At 38.6% G+C, this 16,873-nt stretch overlaps 1 protein-coding gene across 9 annotated transcripts in view; it reads right to left on the reverse strand.

Moving 5' to 3' along the window:
* The window catches only part of PTPRZ1 (protein tyrosine phosphatase receptor type Z1), a 184,648-nt gene that overhangs the window by 34,182 nt on the left and 133,593 nt on the right, over nucleotides 1–16,873 (reverse strand). For 4 of the 9 annotated variants that reach the window (XM_084787564.1, XM_084787563.1, XM_084787562.1 and 1 more), the window contains exons 12-13: nucleotides 11,918–15,446; nucleotides 5,963–6,107 (exon numbers count right to left, since the gene is read on the reverse strand). In XM_084787564.1, coding sequence (XP_084643690.1) covers nucleotides 5,963–6,107; nucleotides 11,918–15,446 — 3,674 coding nt within the window. The remainder of the gene's footprint in view (nucleotides 1–5,962; nucleotides 6,108–11,917; nucleotides 15,447–16,873) is intronic. The other 5 variants (XM_084787568.1, XM_084787566.1, XM_084787569.1 and 2 more) reach the window with 2 other exon arrangements.

Genomic DNA, 16,873 nt, shown 5'->3' on the forward strand with positions numbered 1-16,873 from the left:
GAATATCCAAGTCACCATTCTGCTCCCTTTGGTTGCGCTGTGGCACATTCCCTATGGAAAATGCAAATCCTTCTCTACTTAGGATGGGACTAGCTCTGGATACACTCATTGTTCAGTAGAAAAGCACCATGAGCTGAAAATGCATTAAATACATACCCAGTCCACCACATGCTATAACTTAGCAACACAGTGCAAAGTAGAGTGTTTGTTATTTGCTTCTATGATAAGTGGCTGACTGGATAGTTTGAGTTATTATTACTGCCCAGAAACTCAAGAGAATAGTTAAACTTCATATGGCAAGTCAGGGGGTAAAAGTCAAATTAAAAATTTAAGTCCAGTTTCTACTGGATGTGAACTCCTTTGTCAGTGTGATAAGGACAAAAAAGGTTAAATCATCTTAAGCCAGGAACCTTCCATTACTTATGCATTTGTTGTTTTGTTTTTACATTTACAGTTAGTCTCCTCTGCCAAAATGTAGGCCAATCATGCAAAATAGTTAATTACCACAATGTTATTCATCAATGTCACCATGTTATAGGCACTCCAAGGTACTTTTTTCAGTGAATTCAGTGTAAAATTGTGTAAAATTGTAACTTATTTTCTCACTTTAGTGTCAAAAGAAAAGAAAAACATAAAGCAACAGTATTCATAGCAAGACAACACTTGGCTCCTAGAGTATAAAGCCCTTGGGGGGAGAGAGAGAGAGAGAGAGAGAGAGAGAGAGAGAGAGAGAGAGAGAGAGAGAGAGAGAGAGAGAGAGAGAGAGAGAAAGAAGAAGAAGAAGAAGAAGAAGAAGAAGAAGAGGAGGAGGAGGAGGAGGAGGAGGAGGAGGAGGAGGAGGAAGGAGGAGAGAGAGCAAGAGCAAGTAGTATTATAAGAAGATGTGTGGATGAGCAATTACGCATCAAAGGCACCCAGAGACCAGCTTTATCTTGGAAAGCAGAATCTGTAGTCAGATGAGGACTGGGAACATTGGAAACAACCAGGCCCACAGATACAGATAAAGAGACTGTGCTAGTGATGGTCCACATGAGTGACTCTAAGTCTGTCCTGGAGCAGTCATGACAGGGAAAATGTGTGGTGTATGCAAGCGTGGTTAGCATGCTCTGACACTGACATGGAGGTGATGGACTTCGGACATGCCTTCTGAGACTTCCTGCAATTCACAGCTGGTGCACAAGTCATTCAGCATCCCCCCTAGTACTCAGTTTAGTTTTGACTTGGGATCTCCAGAAGCAAGGGGCTTGATGTCACACATCATATTTAGTTAACTAACCATTTCCTTTGTCTACTAACCTAAAGCCCATTCTCCTATAAGTATTGCCAAATGATATAAAAAGAATATGTAATGCTGTGTATAACTTTCTGTTGGTATCTATCCTCTGGCTAGATAAATCCTCGCAGCAGGGTGCAGTGGTGGAGACCTGTAATCCTAGCAGATCTGCAGAGGCAGGTGGATCTTTGTGAGTTTGAGGCCAACCTGGTTTACTAAGTGATTCCAGGACAGCCAAGGCTACCCAGAGAAGCCCTGTCTTGAAAAACAAAACAAAAACAAACAAACAAAAAAAATCCCTACCAACTATGTCTGAGCCTCAAGTAAGAAAACGTGAAGTTTCAGAATGTTTGAAAGAGATGGGATATAGATCCATTGATAGTTAAATAGATGAACAGAGGATGAACTGGTAACTGAGAGGAGGGGAAGAAGAAAGCATTTAATAGAATATAAAAAATGTAATTGAAAACATTCTAATTTGCCATGTTGCTAATGTGTGTTGTAGGAATTTGGTTAATACCAATTCTGCTAGCTTTAAACACACAATGAAGTCTTTCACTGGATTTTGACATGTGGCCTAGTGATGATTTGACATTAATTTTCCAAAAACTCCTATAAATCATACCAAAAATCTTGTATGAGCAAAGAATTAAAGGTGCACAGTTTCTTAGGTACATTTTACAGTGATGTTCTCCTTGAAGGCACAGTTGCTTAGGTACATTTTACAGTGATGTTCTCTTTGAAGGCACAGTTGATTAGGTACATTTTGCAGTGATGTTCTCCTTGAAGGTCATATGGTACTGGGATCCTACACTCAGGGCTGTCAGTTGTGTCCAAGGACCCACAAATACGAATTTAAGGTCGAGAAGTAATTTATATTTCCTAGTCCCATTTCTTCATGGAAAACAACTGTATTGGTGGAATGTCCTGTCCCCCATACATTTGATGATGTGCTGTTTTGCCACGCAAAATGCTGTTATTTTTCATGTTCTACCTCTTTTAAGATGCTCTTTAAATTTTTTTGTAGTTCTTCTTTATTTGTAAATAAATAAATAAATCTTCCCCGTGGAAGTAGTTTTGCATCTTATAAACTTATGGTGTGGCACATGTAAATTATACCTTAAAACATCTGGAAAACAATTCCAAGACATATTACTTAATGTATGACAAGGCTCTGCCTCTATATCCCATCTGTTCCAAATAAGCAGTGAGTGTCTTCACGTCTACGTGCTAAGTGTTGATAACTGTGTCTTCTGCTAATTATCACTCCGCCATGCTGAAAAAAGTGATGACTGTTTTAAACTTGTGGACACAGGTCCCATCAATCAATGGTAATCTGATTATTTAATTTACACCTTTCTTTAGCAGTATTTAGAATTAAAAGCTGGAAATGTGTAATTATATCCCTTCTCAGAGTCCTCACACAGATAGAAAAACAACATTCAGATGCATTCACTCACACACACTCCACCTAATGAAAGTCTCACAACACACTTAAAGATGACTTTACAGGTACTGCCCAATGCAAAATTCATGGCTCAGAAGGGACACGACCAAGGCCACCTGATAAATTAGAGGTGACACTGGGGAAGGGGCTCGGTTTTTACCATCTATAATTTGTTCCATCTCTCTGCTATACTGTTTTCTCTCAGTGTCTCTACAAAGCACAGGTAAACACACAGGTAAATGAGGCAAAGGATAGGACTCAGGGTTCTACTTTGAGCTTAATTTTCTACTAAAAATTATATTAGAAGCACATTTGAATATTTTAAATAACTTTGTGGCTTTACCTCTCACATTTAGGTCTACGATCTTTTAAATTTTTTTCACTTGTTACTTGCTTACTTTGCCTGCATATGCAGGGAGTACACGTGTGTGGAGGTCAGAGGTCACATTATGAGTCAGTTCTCTCTTCCAACAATGTGGATCCCAGGGACTGAACTCAATGTCTCCTGAGCCATCTTGTCGGCATCTCTGATCTGTTTTGAGCTAGTGTGTGTGTGTGTGTGTGTGTGTGTGTGTGTGTGTGTGTGTGATGAGGAAAAGGTCCATCTCACGCATCTTCTGTTCCCTCCTTCCACTTGTTAAAGTGATGTTCTCTGTTCATGAGAAGGGCTTGGGACTCTTGTCTGAAGCTTGATCAAGCACATAAGAAATTATTTCTAGGTTCTCCGTTCTACTGCACTGCACTGCTGGTTTATTCGTAGTTGCCAGAACTTAGACTTTTGACTCCTCTAGATCTGGAGCAAACTTTCAATTCAGGGAGTGTGAGCCATTCGTCTTTGCAACATGCTTAGAGGAAAATTTACAAGGTAAAGTCCTCATGACTTCAGGGTAGGATCTGCCTTCTTAGACATAATAGTGTCATAAGCAACCACTGAAATGGATGAAGTGATGTCATCAAAATCAAAACATTAATGCTTTAAAAATATTACTCTGCAAATAAGAAGTCTATACACAGAAAAAAATGTAAATTGGGTAATGGTGAAGATGTGTATGTAGTACATATTAAAATGTTTGCAGTTCAGATGTAAGAGATACGGGCTGGGGAGATGATTCCATTGGCAAAGCACTTGCCACACACGTTTAAGGACTGGAATTCAGATATTTGAAATCTATACAAAAGCCAGGTAGGCATGGCAGCCTGCGTCTAATCCTAGAACACTGCAAGACAGACTCTTAGAAATCCCCAAAGCAAGCTGAGCAGTCAGACCAGCTGAACTAGGAGGCATGGGTTCAACAATTTCATCTGTTTTTCCTGACAATAGATACTGAGTAATCCAAAGGTTAAAAACACTCGGATTTTAGTTTCTCATGAACTATCAGACCATATTAAACACAATGAATTTTAAATTTGCACAAGATAGCTTAGAACAGTTAGTAGAAATTATGAGACGTATTCTAACTACTTCATTTACATATAAATCACCTGCCCTTTTATTAGAGTTTATCATTAGTCCTATTTAATATGAGATATGATTTGTTATATCTTCCATCTTTTGTTAAAATTGTCTAAAACAAACTCTAACTCATCTAAACATTTCATTTTGTAGGGAAAATTAGATTAGAGAAGATGAGTAAACTGAACAAACTGACTATAAAAATGTCCTCAAAAATTTGGGCAACCAGTCTAGTGGGAGGGGAAGAAAAATCAAACAAAAGCTGGTTGAATAAACATTTATAAGCTGTGTGCAGTGTTCAGAGACTCTGCTAACCATGCCGTCTTCTACAGAAAGTGACAGTAGGCACAAGAGCACAGACAGAAGAAAGTAGCTTTTGATCTTGTTATTGAGTAAATGCGCTCCTAACAAAAACACGATCTCTTGGCATATCTTGAAGCCTACTCTGTTTCATACAGGAAATCAGATGTGAGACACGGTTAGTCTTAGAAGTGTTTCTTTGTAGCCCAACAACATCAAGATACATACAATCAACAACATCAAGCTACACACTATGACACACTGACTTGGGCACGTTCAGTCCAGTTCACTCAGCTTCCTGGACCTTCTGTGTATATCCATCTGCCTGCAATGCAGCCTCTCTAACTCCAGAACCAAATGGAGGCCCAGCCCAACATCTCGCTTTACACTTAACTGCCAGTCCTGGCTTCTTAAGGTACCCTGTTCTCTGATCACTCTGCATTAGATTCCAGCTGCTATGCATGTATGTTTGTGTAATATTAAAATAGTTTTTCCTAGGAAAGTGTTTTTTCCTCAGTAACCATGAGTTCCTTAAAAGCCGTGATGCTTATTCAAATTTTACTGTGTTTTTAAATTTTAATTTCCTGACAATAGTTGACATGGTTATTAACCAGACATATGGGAAACAGTTAATAATTAGGCTGAGAAAAAACATTTTGGGATAACAATTGAAGAGCAGTGGTTTGGACTTACAGAAGGCTGCTGTTCAACAGAAAGAAGCTGTTACAGACCTCCTGAACACAATTCTCCTCTAGAAGAACAGCATAAATTACTAAGCAAGAAAATTTTTGTATCATCATCGAGTTCTTATTTTCCATGAGACAGGTTGACTGACATATTGTGTCTTTGGTAAATTCATGACTTAGTTGTCTGTTCTTGGTACAAGGAAGGGAACTTATTATACTGTCCTGGTCCTTGAAAGATATTGAAGGGTTCCTGGAGAGTACGTTTCATCTTCAAAGACAATTATAAAGAGTTCTAAATGCCTTTGCATATTAACATAGTCATTTCCATATCTTCATATTACAGCTGCTTAATTTTTATCTCTGCCTGTAGCCTATGATTTTTTCATTACTGCACACAATTGATATACATCTTATAAAATTCATATAATATTTTTCATATAAGATTATCGAAGATTATTTTTCTAAATAATAACTTTTATATTTATAACAGTTGATAAAATACTTATTATTTATGGTAAAGGCTATGATAACGTTTGGATGTTAACTTGATTAACACGAAAATACTATGTCGAGACGCCTTAGCAAATATTAACTGAAGTTCAAGTTCTTCCATTGACCTTCACTCCTTTGAGTATAGAAAACACCAGCCTTTAGATTCACGAGTTTACCTTGCTTGTAGGTGAATATATTAATGGTTACTTTAATGCAAAAAGAACTTTGTATATGATTTGGAGCGCTTTCAGATTAAATATAGGCAGAAGTCTGAGCTTTAATAATGCAAATTTCCAAAACACTCAACTTACCTCCAGTAGATGAGAATACCAACAAGAACCACTAGACACATAAAAGTCAGGGCAGACACGATCACAAGGGGGATAACCGCTTTCTTCTCAGATTCCAAGCCCTCAGCTAGACCAATACGAGACTCATGGCTACTATTACTGGCCTCTGTAGTCGGAGAAAATTGAGAGAGTTGAGATTTAAGATGAAGGAAAAGTAATGGCATTTTCCAACTGATTAAATGCAACCTGCGTTGTTGCTACTTACCTTTAAATATGACTCTATGAGGCAAAGGTTGTCTATACATCAGTTTAAGTAAAATGAAGTTTAAAAATTAAAACAAGGTGTTAGAGATATCATTAGAGTAGGATGTTTTAGCAGGATCTGGAACTAATACTGGTGGGAAAAATTGCTCAAAGGAAAACTGGAGTATCAACATTAGAAAATTACTGTTAAAAATAAAAGTCAGGTCATGGTCATGTCAATTGCTAGTCTACTTTTATCACAAGAATATACATCTTAGGTACAGCAGGTAGATATGACTCTATAGAAAGACAAGGTCTTCAAAAAACCCCAGAGACATGTAGAATATGGCATTTGAAAAGATTTTTATTACTTTAAAGATTCATTGACAATGAGACAGGTTAACTCCTGGCAACTCCCAGCCTACCTCAAAGAAGATGATGAGCATCAAAGAACATCCTTATGGAGATGGCTTCAAATGTGGCAAACGAGCCACTGGGCAAAATGTCCTCATTTCTACCACAGACAGAATTCTGCCTAAAAAAAGGGCAAGCTTGGATGCAGGCATAGTTGACAGCCAAACTCTGCCAAGGCAGGGCAAGCAAGTCCTCAATAGCTCCTGCCTTACCAATATCTCTTTCAGATATATTGGGCCAGAAGGCTGAAGAAGATGCTCCAATATTATAAAGAGTTTTGGGTGACTATACAGGTAGAAAACTGTCTCTGTCATCTTCTCATTTGGAAAGCTACTAACCTGCACTCCCAGCATACTCAGGTAATTAAATTTACTCCTTCTCAAGTCTCTGAGGGAGTTGAAGACCAGGTAGCTTAGTTTTACAAAGAAGCTTAATTGTTTAGGGATTAAGATGTTTTTAGGTCTAGATAGGTGTTTTAAGTTGATAATGACAATATGTGATGGAGATTGATTTACATTCAGAAATTTAGATGCACCAAGATAGGAAAGATGTCTTCTTCAAGGCCGTCAAATACAAATAGCCAAAACACTAAGAATGTAACATTTATATAATTCCTGATTGTGTCATGGTTCTTCTTGCTATAAGCAATCTATTGTATATATGTGTAATAATATAAATGTATATGTACAAAAATAAACTAATTTTAAAATCCTGAGAAAAATAAAGGTCAGGAAAACTATGTTACTCACTAAATCATCATATGTAACCTTGACAGTCTAAAATTAATCTAATGTATTTATTTTAAACTTTTAATTTGATAAACAATTAATAAAAATTGTTAGCAACTTCTCAATCAAGCAAACTTCCAATTTGAAACATAAGTTGATTTTAAATGTTATTTTCAAAAACAATTTTTTTACGTTTCATTGAGAATTTCATGCAAGCATATCATGTGTTTTGGTCAGACCTGTTCTCAAATTTGTGTCTGCTGTTTTCTTGCAAAAATGAAAATTATTTCATGTGAACTTAAAAACACATGTGTCTAATAAATTGCCTTCAAATACATGTATAGACTGAAAAAAAAATCTGAAGACAATCCTTGAGCTAATGTAAAAGTTGGTGAGCCACTTTAAGTCTAATCAGTCTAATCTTTATTGTACAAAAAAGTTTGACAAAAGTCACTGTAACAAAGTTATCCTTCCAGGTTGTCACAAACAACCTCAGAACTGCGCGTGGTGGTAAACCGCCTCCACTCTTTTCCTTTGCTTTGAAGGTAGTTTGGTGGAAGTTAAGACAGCTGTTCCCGGAGGCCTGTTTCAACTCTCCCTGACCCTGGCTACTGAACTGTACGGTGCTTAAAAAGCTATGTTGAAGGTCTCATGAAAGTCTTCACACTCCTAGAACTTGAGACAATTCATGTTTTGTATTAAATGCTTTACTGACAAGAAACACAAAAATTAATTTCAAATGTATGATGCTCTTTAAAATTTGGGATAATTGAAGCTCCTATGAATGCACATACCTGACATTACTATGTGTCTAACTGTGGTTTCACACAACAGCCTCTTTCTGTTACTAGAGTTGGGGGCATAGAGCTAAGAATTGAATTGCTTCATTTAGAAAACACAACAAAGAAATATGACGACACCCACATTTCACAGGAGCTGATAATCATAGGCATATTTGCTAAAAAATATGAAATTCAAAGGTGTGTTTAAAATGAAAAACTATATATGCTATACAGTAAAAATATAATAAAACAAATATTTGTATTGTAGTGAATATTCCTGTGAGAAGGCCAAAATTTTGATATTTTATTTGGGTCAGCCATGTGTGCCTGCCATTATGTTCTCTCTGGAGACTGAGGCAGATCCATAAATAATCTGATATCAATACAAAGAAATGTCCTTATAACATTTAAAATAGCACCTTGCTTTTTTCATGGCTCTCTTCACCATAGTCCTATTATAACTATTACCTTAATGGAAAGAGTTTGTGGGGAATAAATGAAGTAACCTGCTCTGAAAGTCCTTTGGTGTCCAGTAATCGCAAATGGTGGTTAATATTCTTATCTATATCATCAGCTCTAACCCACAGAATAGGAGGTATGCATCACCTGTAACTTTTTAAGAATGCAAAGTTGGAGCCACACCAAAACCTCCCTAGACTGCCTGAATCAGGACCAGGTTCAAGTTTAAGAACAAAAAGTATGAGTTAATGACGTTTACATAAGGTTAAGACTACATAGATTCATTATAATATGTATCATATGTAAATTATATATGGGGTGTGTAACTAAATATATAGCTTATGCATGTGCATATACACACATGTGGTTTATGTGGGAAATATGTATGAAAATACATAACACAAATGCACTTTACATTTATATGCAGGCATTATAAACACACACTATCTGCCATCAATCTAACTCTATCTCTATCATCTATCTACCATCTATCTATCATGTATCTATCTATCATCTATGTATTCTGTCTCTGTCTATATCTATCAATCATCTGTTGTCTATCATCTATCAATCATCTATCTGCTATCTATTTATCTATTGATCATCTATATCTATTTATCTATCTCTCATCAATCATCAATAAACCGTCATCATCTATCATCTACCATTATAATTGTATGTATGTATCTATCTATGTATCTATGTATCTATCTATCTATCATCTATCTATCTATTATCTATCTATCTATCGTCTATCTGTCTACCTATTTTCTTCTCCATGGACATTTCTTATAGGTTCTCTGGGAGATGTGATCTTCAGCTCTGTAACTGAGTAGTTAGGACCAGTCTATGTATTTGCATATTATTAAAGCCTAGGTGTGTTGTAAAGTATGAAACACCTGATGAAAGTACAGACAGGCTGAGTGCGGTGGTGCACGCCTTTGGTTCCAGCACTCAAAGAGGCAGAGGCAGGCAGATCTCTGTGAGTTCAAGGCCATCCTAGTCTACAAAGTGACTCCAGGACAGCCAAGGCTACACAGAGAAATCTTGTATCCAAAAAATCAACCAAACAACAGCAACAACAACAAAAACAAACAAACAAAAAAAACAAAAAAAAAACAAAAAAAAAAAAAAAACAAAAAAAAAGAAAGAAAGAAAAAAAGAAAGAAAAGAGAAAAAGAAAGTACAGACAGTGTACTAACTGCTTTGTATGCTATTGAGAGTAACAATTACTTCCATCTATTTGAGACTGAAATATATGTTTTGATAGAGCTTAGTAGATGGGTTATTTAAGTAATAGTGATGCACTTAAGCAATAGAGGATAAGTTTAACATTTTAAAGGGCTGAGAATAAAACAGCATAACTTTGGTGTGGAAATTTAAGCATAATATATATTTTATTGTTCTCAGTCATGTAAGCATGTTCTAAGAGACAGACACTAACAGTACATTCCCAGGGTTAGGTTTGCATTGACTCTTTGTGTGACTTAGACCAAGCATCTTTTAGTCATGTTCACTCACATATATGTATATATATGTATATATATTTGCCCTATTTATAGTATTTTAAGAAACATCATTTAAAAATTTCTAAAATTTAGAAGTACAATAAATGATAAGTTTCAGATTAGGGAATACTCAATAATTGCATACAACCGACTTTGTATTAGTGTTACAGATACAGTTTTAAAAACAGGTTAAAACAATTTCCCTAATTGTATTTGATTTTATTTCTTTCATTACTTATATTAATTCCTGAAGATGGATGTTATATTCATATTGCTTTGTCTTCATTAGTGGAGGAATTTACTCTTAACAGTTAAATGAATCTAATTAATACAGCTGAGAGAAAATGCTTTCTTCAATAATTCTGGATGAGGTGCTTTGTTATATGTGTGTGTGTACAGTCCTTCCATTAGAGTATAATCTTGCATGAAAGAAAAATAAATTGATTCATGATCTTTCCCTTTCAAATAAATCTAAAAGTGTAGGAAGAAAAACAAGAACTACGGTTGAGGACAGATAACAATTCATGTATGGAACAACTCTACGGACTCCAGGGACCCATGGCCTCGCTAATCCCTCCCACACATCAGGGTCTACACTGCAGCTGCACTGCAGTGCTAAATGGATGTCAGTTCAGACTACAGGAAAAAAAACTTCCCTGTAATCTCCTCATTGTTGCTGTACTAAAGAATATACAAATAAAGTGAGTGATGAAAATAACAAAGAGAAACTATATTTTAATGAGAATTGCTCTATACCCTGAATTTTGAATATTAAATTCTGTGCAATTACTACCCAGTATTACATTTACATTAAATTATATTTTGACTTACTAAGCTTCAAATACCTTCATTGTCAACTAAGAATTACCTTATCATTCAATCAAAGCAAATTGTATGTTCTTGCCATGAATTCAATGGAATTACCCGCTTTCTCATACACTTAATGGAATTAAACGTGAGTTTTGTTACCGTTGACATTTTAAGCACACATCTGTATTGTATATTGCAATCTGTTCCAAGAAACATCTGGCCAACAGACTAATTTGCATAAAATATATTAACAATGAAAACCATCTCTACAGAAAAGGCTCTAGGCTTTTTTTTTTTACATCTTGTCACACAATACCTACACATGCTATGCATATTCATGTCTATTACTTAAGTCAGAATGACAAATATTGTAACACAAAGTAGAATGTATTTTGCTGGTTTATACTGCCCTCTTTAGGCAACATAGAGAAGCTCAAAGAAAGATAATTTAAAAACATGTTTATAAAAAAACAAAACAAAAACGAAATGAAACGAAAAACAAAAAAACCTTCCTTAGCTATCACTCTCAACCCTGTAATTCTTTTTAGATGTCTCCAAGCTGATGTGGACATATGAAGTTATCTCCTTGACAGACATTGGCGGACAGGTGCTTATAGCCTATTGCTGAGGTTTTAAAAATCCGATAGAATTAGTATACAACTTAAGTTAGGATACAAGCATGTACATTTAACTTGTCTCAGTACAGCACAGTGTGTTTCAGTATACTAATGGTATATCATGCGTACATAGCTGGTTGTGCACACAACAGGGATCCTGTAGGATAAGAATTAGTTACAACACACACAAAAATATATTGTGAAGATAATTAAATCAAGGGCCAGAATATGTTGGATATTCATATGCAATCAAGAGTAAAATCATATTTATAAGAGATATAAATGATTGAATTTTTTGATTAAGAAGTAAAGATCTGCTGGTGTGCCAGAATTCTTTTCTTAGATGATTCTTCTATTTCACTTTCATAGCAAGAAAATCAGCACGTCTCATTCTATCTCTTTGCTCACAACTAACCTGCCTCTGAACTGTTGGATACTCCCGAGTGCCCACTAGTAACAGAGGGCGTGGAGGACCGTGGAGATCCAGGAGCTATGCCTGTGCCATCTGCTTCCAGGACACCATCAGCATCTTTTTCATTAACATCTGGGAAACTGAAATCTGTGGATGTCTCGTTATCATTAAGGCTATCTGCGGTGCCTTGCCCTGACCCACTCTCGTCATCACTTGTCAAAACTGCCCATGCTTTAGATTCTGGGGTGAGAGCAAGGATAGCACTGCCCATTTGAATGTCACTGTCCTCTTCTCCATCACTGTGCTTCTGGGGTAGCGTACTTGTTGGCGCTGATTTGCCAGGACCTTTGTCCACACTAGTGACACCTGTGCCTCCATCTTCTTCTTCTGCATTCTCAAATAGTGAATGTGAAATTGGGTCACTCTGATCCACAGGACTGTTCTCCTGGGTGTCTGAGTCACTCGTTACCTTTTCCTGTGATTCTCTATAGGGTGAACATGACATACACTTATTCCTGGGAAAGTGATCACTATCTACGTCATCATAATCCTCATCCTCATCGTCATCACCATCGTCACCACCTCCCACTACGTTAGCATCCGATCGGGCACTAGGAGTCAGCTTAGACGTGGCTTTAGAGGGAAGAAGCAACTTGGCTGTGGTCACAGAATCGTCTCTGCTGGGAGGGACAGTTGTCACGGAAACGGGCCCACTTCCTAAAGGGACAGAATGGTCAGTAGATACAAGCACATCAGAAGCACCCGTTGGGAGGCCAGCAAGTACCTTATCAGTAATAGAACTTTCACTGAGCGTGAAAACTTCCTGAGAATACGCAAGCTCGCTTGTAAGTGTATTTTGGGGTTCGTCAATTGATACAGTGGGAGTAGCAAATGCGTGCCTCGTTTTCAGAGGATGGGCCTGGCTAACGTCCAGATGTGCAGTTTGGAACAACTCGTCATTACTCTGCAAAGATGGCCGCACTTCGTGGGGACTTTTGCTCTTAAGCAAAGCTCGTTCAAAATATTTCTCACTTGTGGAAGGAACTGTTAAACCTGGAAGTGCAGTGGAGTGTGTAATAGAAGGTGACGCATCGAGAACTGGTAGAGCTGTAAAATGCAGCGTGCTCTCAGGTGAAGCGGACTCTGATGCCATGGGCTGCAATGTGGAAGAGCTACTTTGCTCAACCTTGGGGGTTTCAGCCAATACTGGATCACTAGGCACAGATGGAAGAGCAGTTTTAAGCAAGGTGTCAACATCAGAAGCCTGAAAGGAAGGTTGCAGCAGTGCTTCAGTATTAAGAGGAGATGTGGCCTCATAGAGCAAGGGTTGGGTTGAAGGGTGTAATAGTTCACTAGAAGCAGGGCCAGAGAATGCTGGCCCTGAGTTTGTGCCAAGCCCAGGTTTAAGCCAAGGGTCACCAATTGCTTGAGAAACAGTGTGTGTAGGTTGAACTGGGAAGTTAATATCTGGAACTTGACTAATATCCCAATCAAAAAGCTTAGTGATGGGATAAGCAAGAGACTCTGGAAGCATGCCCTTCATGCTAGAAATAGAAACAGAGGTTTCCTGTAAAGACGCATCCCACTTTTTTACAATGTCAGACATCTTTGGCATGACTGTGCTTTTAGAAGGGTATGCCATCTCAGCGAAAGAAGACATTTTCAGTTCAGTTTCATTTCCATTCATTATTTCACTTTCAGAGAGCGGCTTAATGTCATCCTCACCAAACACAGATGTCGTGTGTGTAAATTCAGCTACAGAGACAGGTGAAGAAATGTTAAGGGTTCGCAGCCCATCTGTGTCAGGTAAAAGCAATTCATTATCAGAGGAGGCCCCAGACCACTCCCCATCGCCAGAGAGGGCAGGAGGAGGCTGCGGCAATGATGCAGTTGGGGTAATAAATGCGGACCCAGGCATTGATACATGGCTAGGATTGATAAGTAAGGACCTCTGATTGGATACATCAACAGAATCATGCATAGGTATTGCAGAGCTGTAAGAAGCAGTGAGCACATGGTGGGAACTCTCAAACGCATAAGAAGGTTCAGGCCCTGACGAATATGCATGCATAATGACACCACTGCTGGGTGATTCAATCTGAGAGGCCATAGATGTTTTATAGAGGACAGCAGATTCACTACCAAATTCCAGCGTGTCCGACGACCCCGCGTCAGAATACTGAACAAGGCTAGGTTCTAACAGCACGTCAGCCCCAGCCACCAGCAGAGAAGCATGCAAAGACAGCTTATCCCTCTGAGCAGCTGAAGGAACTTGTGGAGGGGTCTGAGAAACTGGATGCAGCTGGTCAAACAATTCACTACTGAAGGAAGCAGAGGAAAATGGGAGCAGAGGTGCACCGTCATAGGAAGACAGCATGGATTCAAACGACACACCAACACTGGGAAATACAGGCGTAGCATGCAAGGCCGGATCACTACTTGAAGCAGCAGGGGTAGTGTTGAGGGTCTGACTGTCAAGCAACAAAGGGGTGACTAGAGGAAAGGCTTCACTACTGTAGGAAGGTTGAAGAGGTGCCTCACCGTTGTATACTGGCTGAGTTGTCTGCGAGTGGAGGACGTTGACAGTGGGGGCCAAGTCAAGAGGTTTGGAGGATGGCGTGAGAGCATGTGGCGTTACTTCAGTCGGGAGGTAGGCAGAGGTAGAGTACTGTGGCATTTGCATATCTGTGACTGAAGGACCTTGTGACACCGTAGCATCCACAGGGAATGACTCAGTTCTCTCCCTAGATTCCTCAACGTGTCTGTCTGTGGAGCTATCCTGGAGGAAGCTCTCTCTGCTGGACCCAGGCTCGGACTGCGTTGTTAGATCTGTGGAGCCAGGAAACCACGTACTGCCATCAGGAGCGGGATCCTTCAGGGCTTCGTCTGAACCCGATACTTCCGTAGCATCTGTTGTAGATCCTGGCTTAAGGACATCATATGTGATCGCCTCGGGCATTTCTGAAGAAGACATATATCCATGGGATATGTTATCTGAGAAAAAAGGGACAGTAGAGGTTGCAGGGCTGGAACCGGAAGACTCATCGGCTCCTGTATCGAGCTTGAAATCAGTCAGTAAGTTTTCTTCCTCACTGATGTCAGTAGACACTTCTTGGTACTCTGTCATGGAAACCACATTTAAGGTTTCCGCGGTCCCAGACAAGTTCATCTGTGGGAAGACAAAGAGAGTTTTAGATCCACCGTCTAAGGAGGCTGAAGTACCTTCCACATTGTGTGGTGGCAGCTTAGTTCCAGTCTGAGAAGGCAAGGACACTTCTTTTTCTGCATCAGATCCAGCAACTTGTTGGGAAGTAGAATTCTGAGCTGTGCTGAGAACATCACTCTTTCCAGAGAATTCACTTTCTCTTGCTGGAGATCGGTTAGTCTTGGCTTCATTATATTTAGTCCCCATGTGATTATAGTGCGTTGTGGTAGAAACCTGGGGTTCCTTTTTCCTTATTCGGTTTGTGGCACTGTCTCTACTGGGATTTGAGCCAGTGTCGTCTTCGTTTTCTTTTCCATATTCTTCCTCCTGTAAAAGGCAAACTACACTTAAAGGGGCATAAAGAACCTAGAGAAAGACAAAGTCTAAATATCTTACACAGCATCATACTATGGATTTTTACTTGTACGACCTTTAAGACTTCTCTCATAGGACACCATTTTCCTATTTTATTCTACTCTATTCATGCTATGTATCAATTCAACAGGCATCTGTCCTATAAATTTTATTTTCTATTCACTAGGGAAGACAATTGAATTAAAGGAAGCCACTTCAGTGATAACTGCCTTCATTTTAATGTTAGTAAGGAGCTGAAACAGTAGCACAAAAATATTCACTTCATATTCCAGCCCAGGCTCTCTGAGCACCAATGTTCAGCTTAATGAAATGAAGTTCCTATCCTCTTGCTCAACAGTAAGGCAGACCTAGCTCTGTGATGTCACTCCACATTCACCTACTCCCCCACCGCCCACCTCCCCAACACCGAGCACTGCCCCCACCTGCCAGCTCCTGCTCTCTCTCTCTCTCATTCTCAGCAGGTGATGCTCTTATTCACTTACCAGAGAAAACAGAAGCCAATGGACAAAACCCACACGTTTCTCACGTCGAAAACTGCTCAGCTAAGTCTCCCTTCCCCTCCTGTCCTACTGTCTCTAAGGACTTGTTAGTCTTTCCTTCAAAAGCTTATCTCTACATCTATGTAGGAGTCTACTTTCTAGTGTCTTTTTTACAAATTGAACACAAGCATTCTGTCTTTTCTCAAATCCCCAGATTATTCTAACAAGTTTAAGTGAATTCTGGCCTCTTATGTTGAAAACGAACGTAAAAGAAAATCTTCGCTTTAACCCGATTTGTCATTTATCTTTTCCTTCCTCTTTCTGAACCGAGTCTCCTCAAAGGTACGTCATGTGTTGCTATCCACAGATTAGTGATGTCTGTGGGCCCCTGCACTAATATTCACCTTTGTTTAGACTCCACGTCAACATACTTACCATACCCTTCTGTCAACCCTCTAGATCGCCATAACAATTGTGTGAGAGTCTGGTAGCACTCAGCTGGTTTTCCCATTGCATATTTTGGGGCAAAAGCTATACACATATGCTTTAGACAATTTCTTTTCTAGCAGATCTTAAATTTTATGAAATTCAATTAGACACCTCTTGGAATCTGAGAGAGATGATTGACTGTTCTCCATACTTTGTTGAATTTTGTTAGGTCTTACTATTGTATGTCACAATTTCAAGAATATATTATTTATGCTCTGTAGTCGTATACATGCATATTTATGTATGCATATGTGTGTGTATGTATGTGTGTATGTATGTATGTATGTATGTATGTATGTATGTATGCTACAAACATTTTAACAGATACCCCTTTCTTGTAAGTCCTTACATAACTGTAATCTTTCTTCTCCTCACCACATGGCTTTTTATTTCAATACTTGGGACTTAAAA

The sequence above is a fragment of the Acomys minous genome, assembly GCF_964271855.1.
Source record: "Acomys minous genome assembly, chromosome: 6".
Lineage (NCBI taxonomy): Eukaryota > Metazoa > Chordata > Mammalia > Rodentia > Muridae > Acomys > Acomys minous.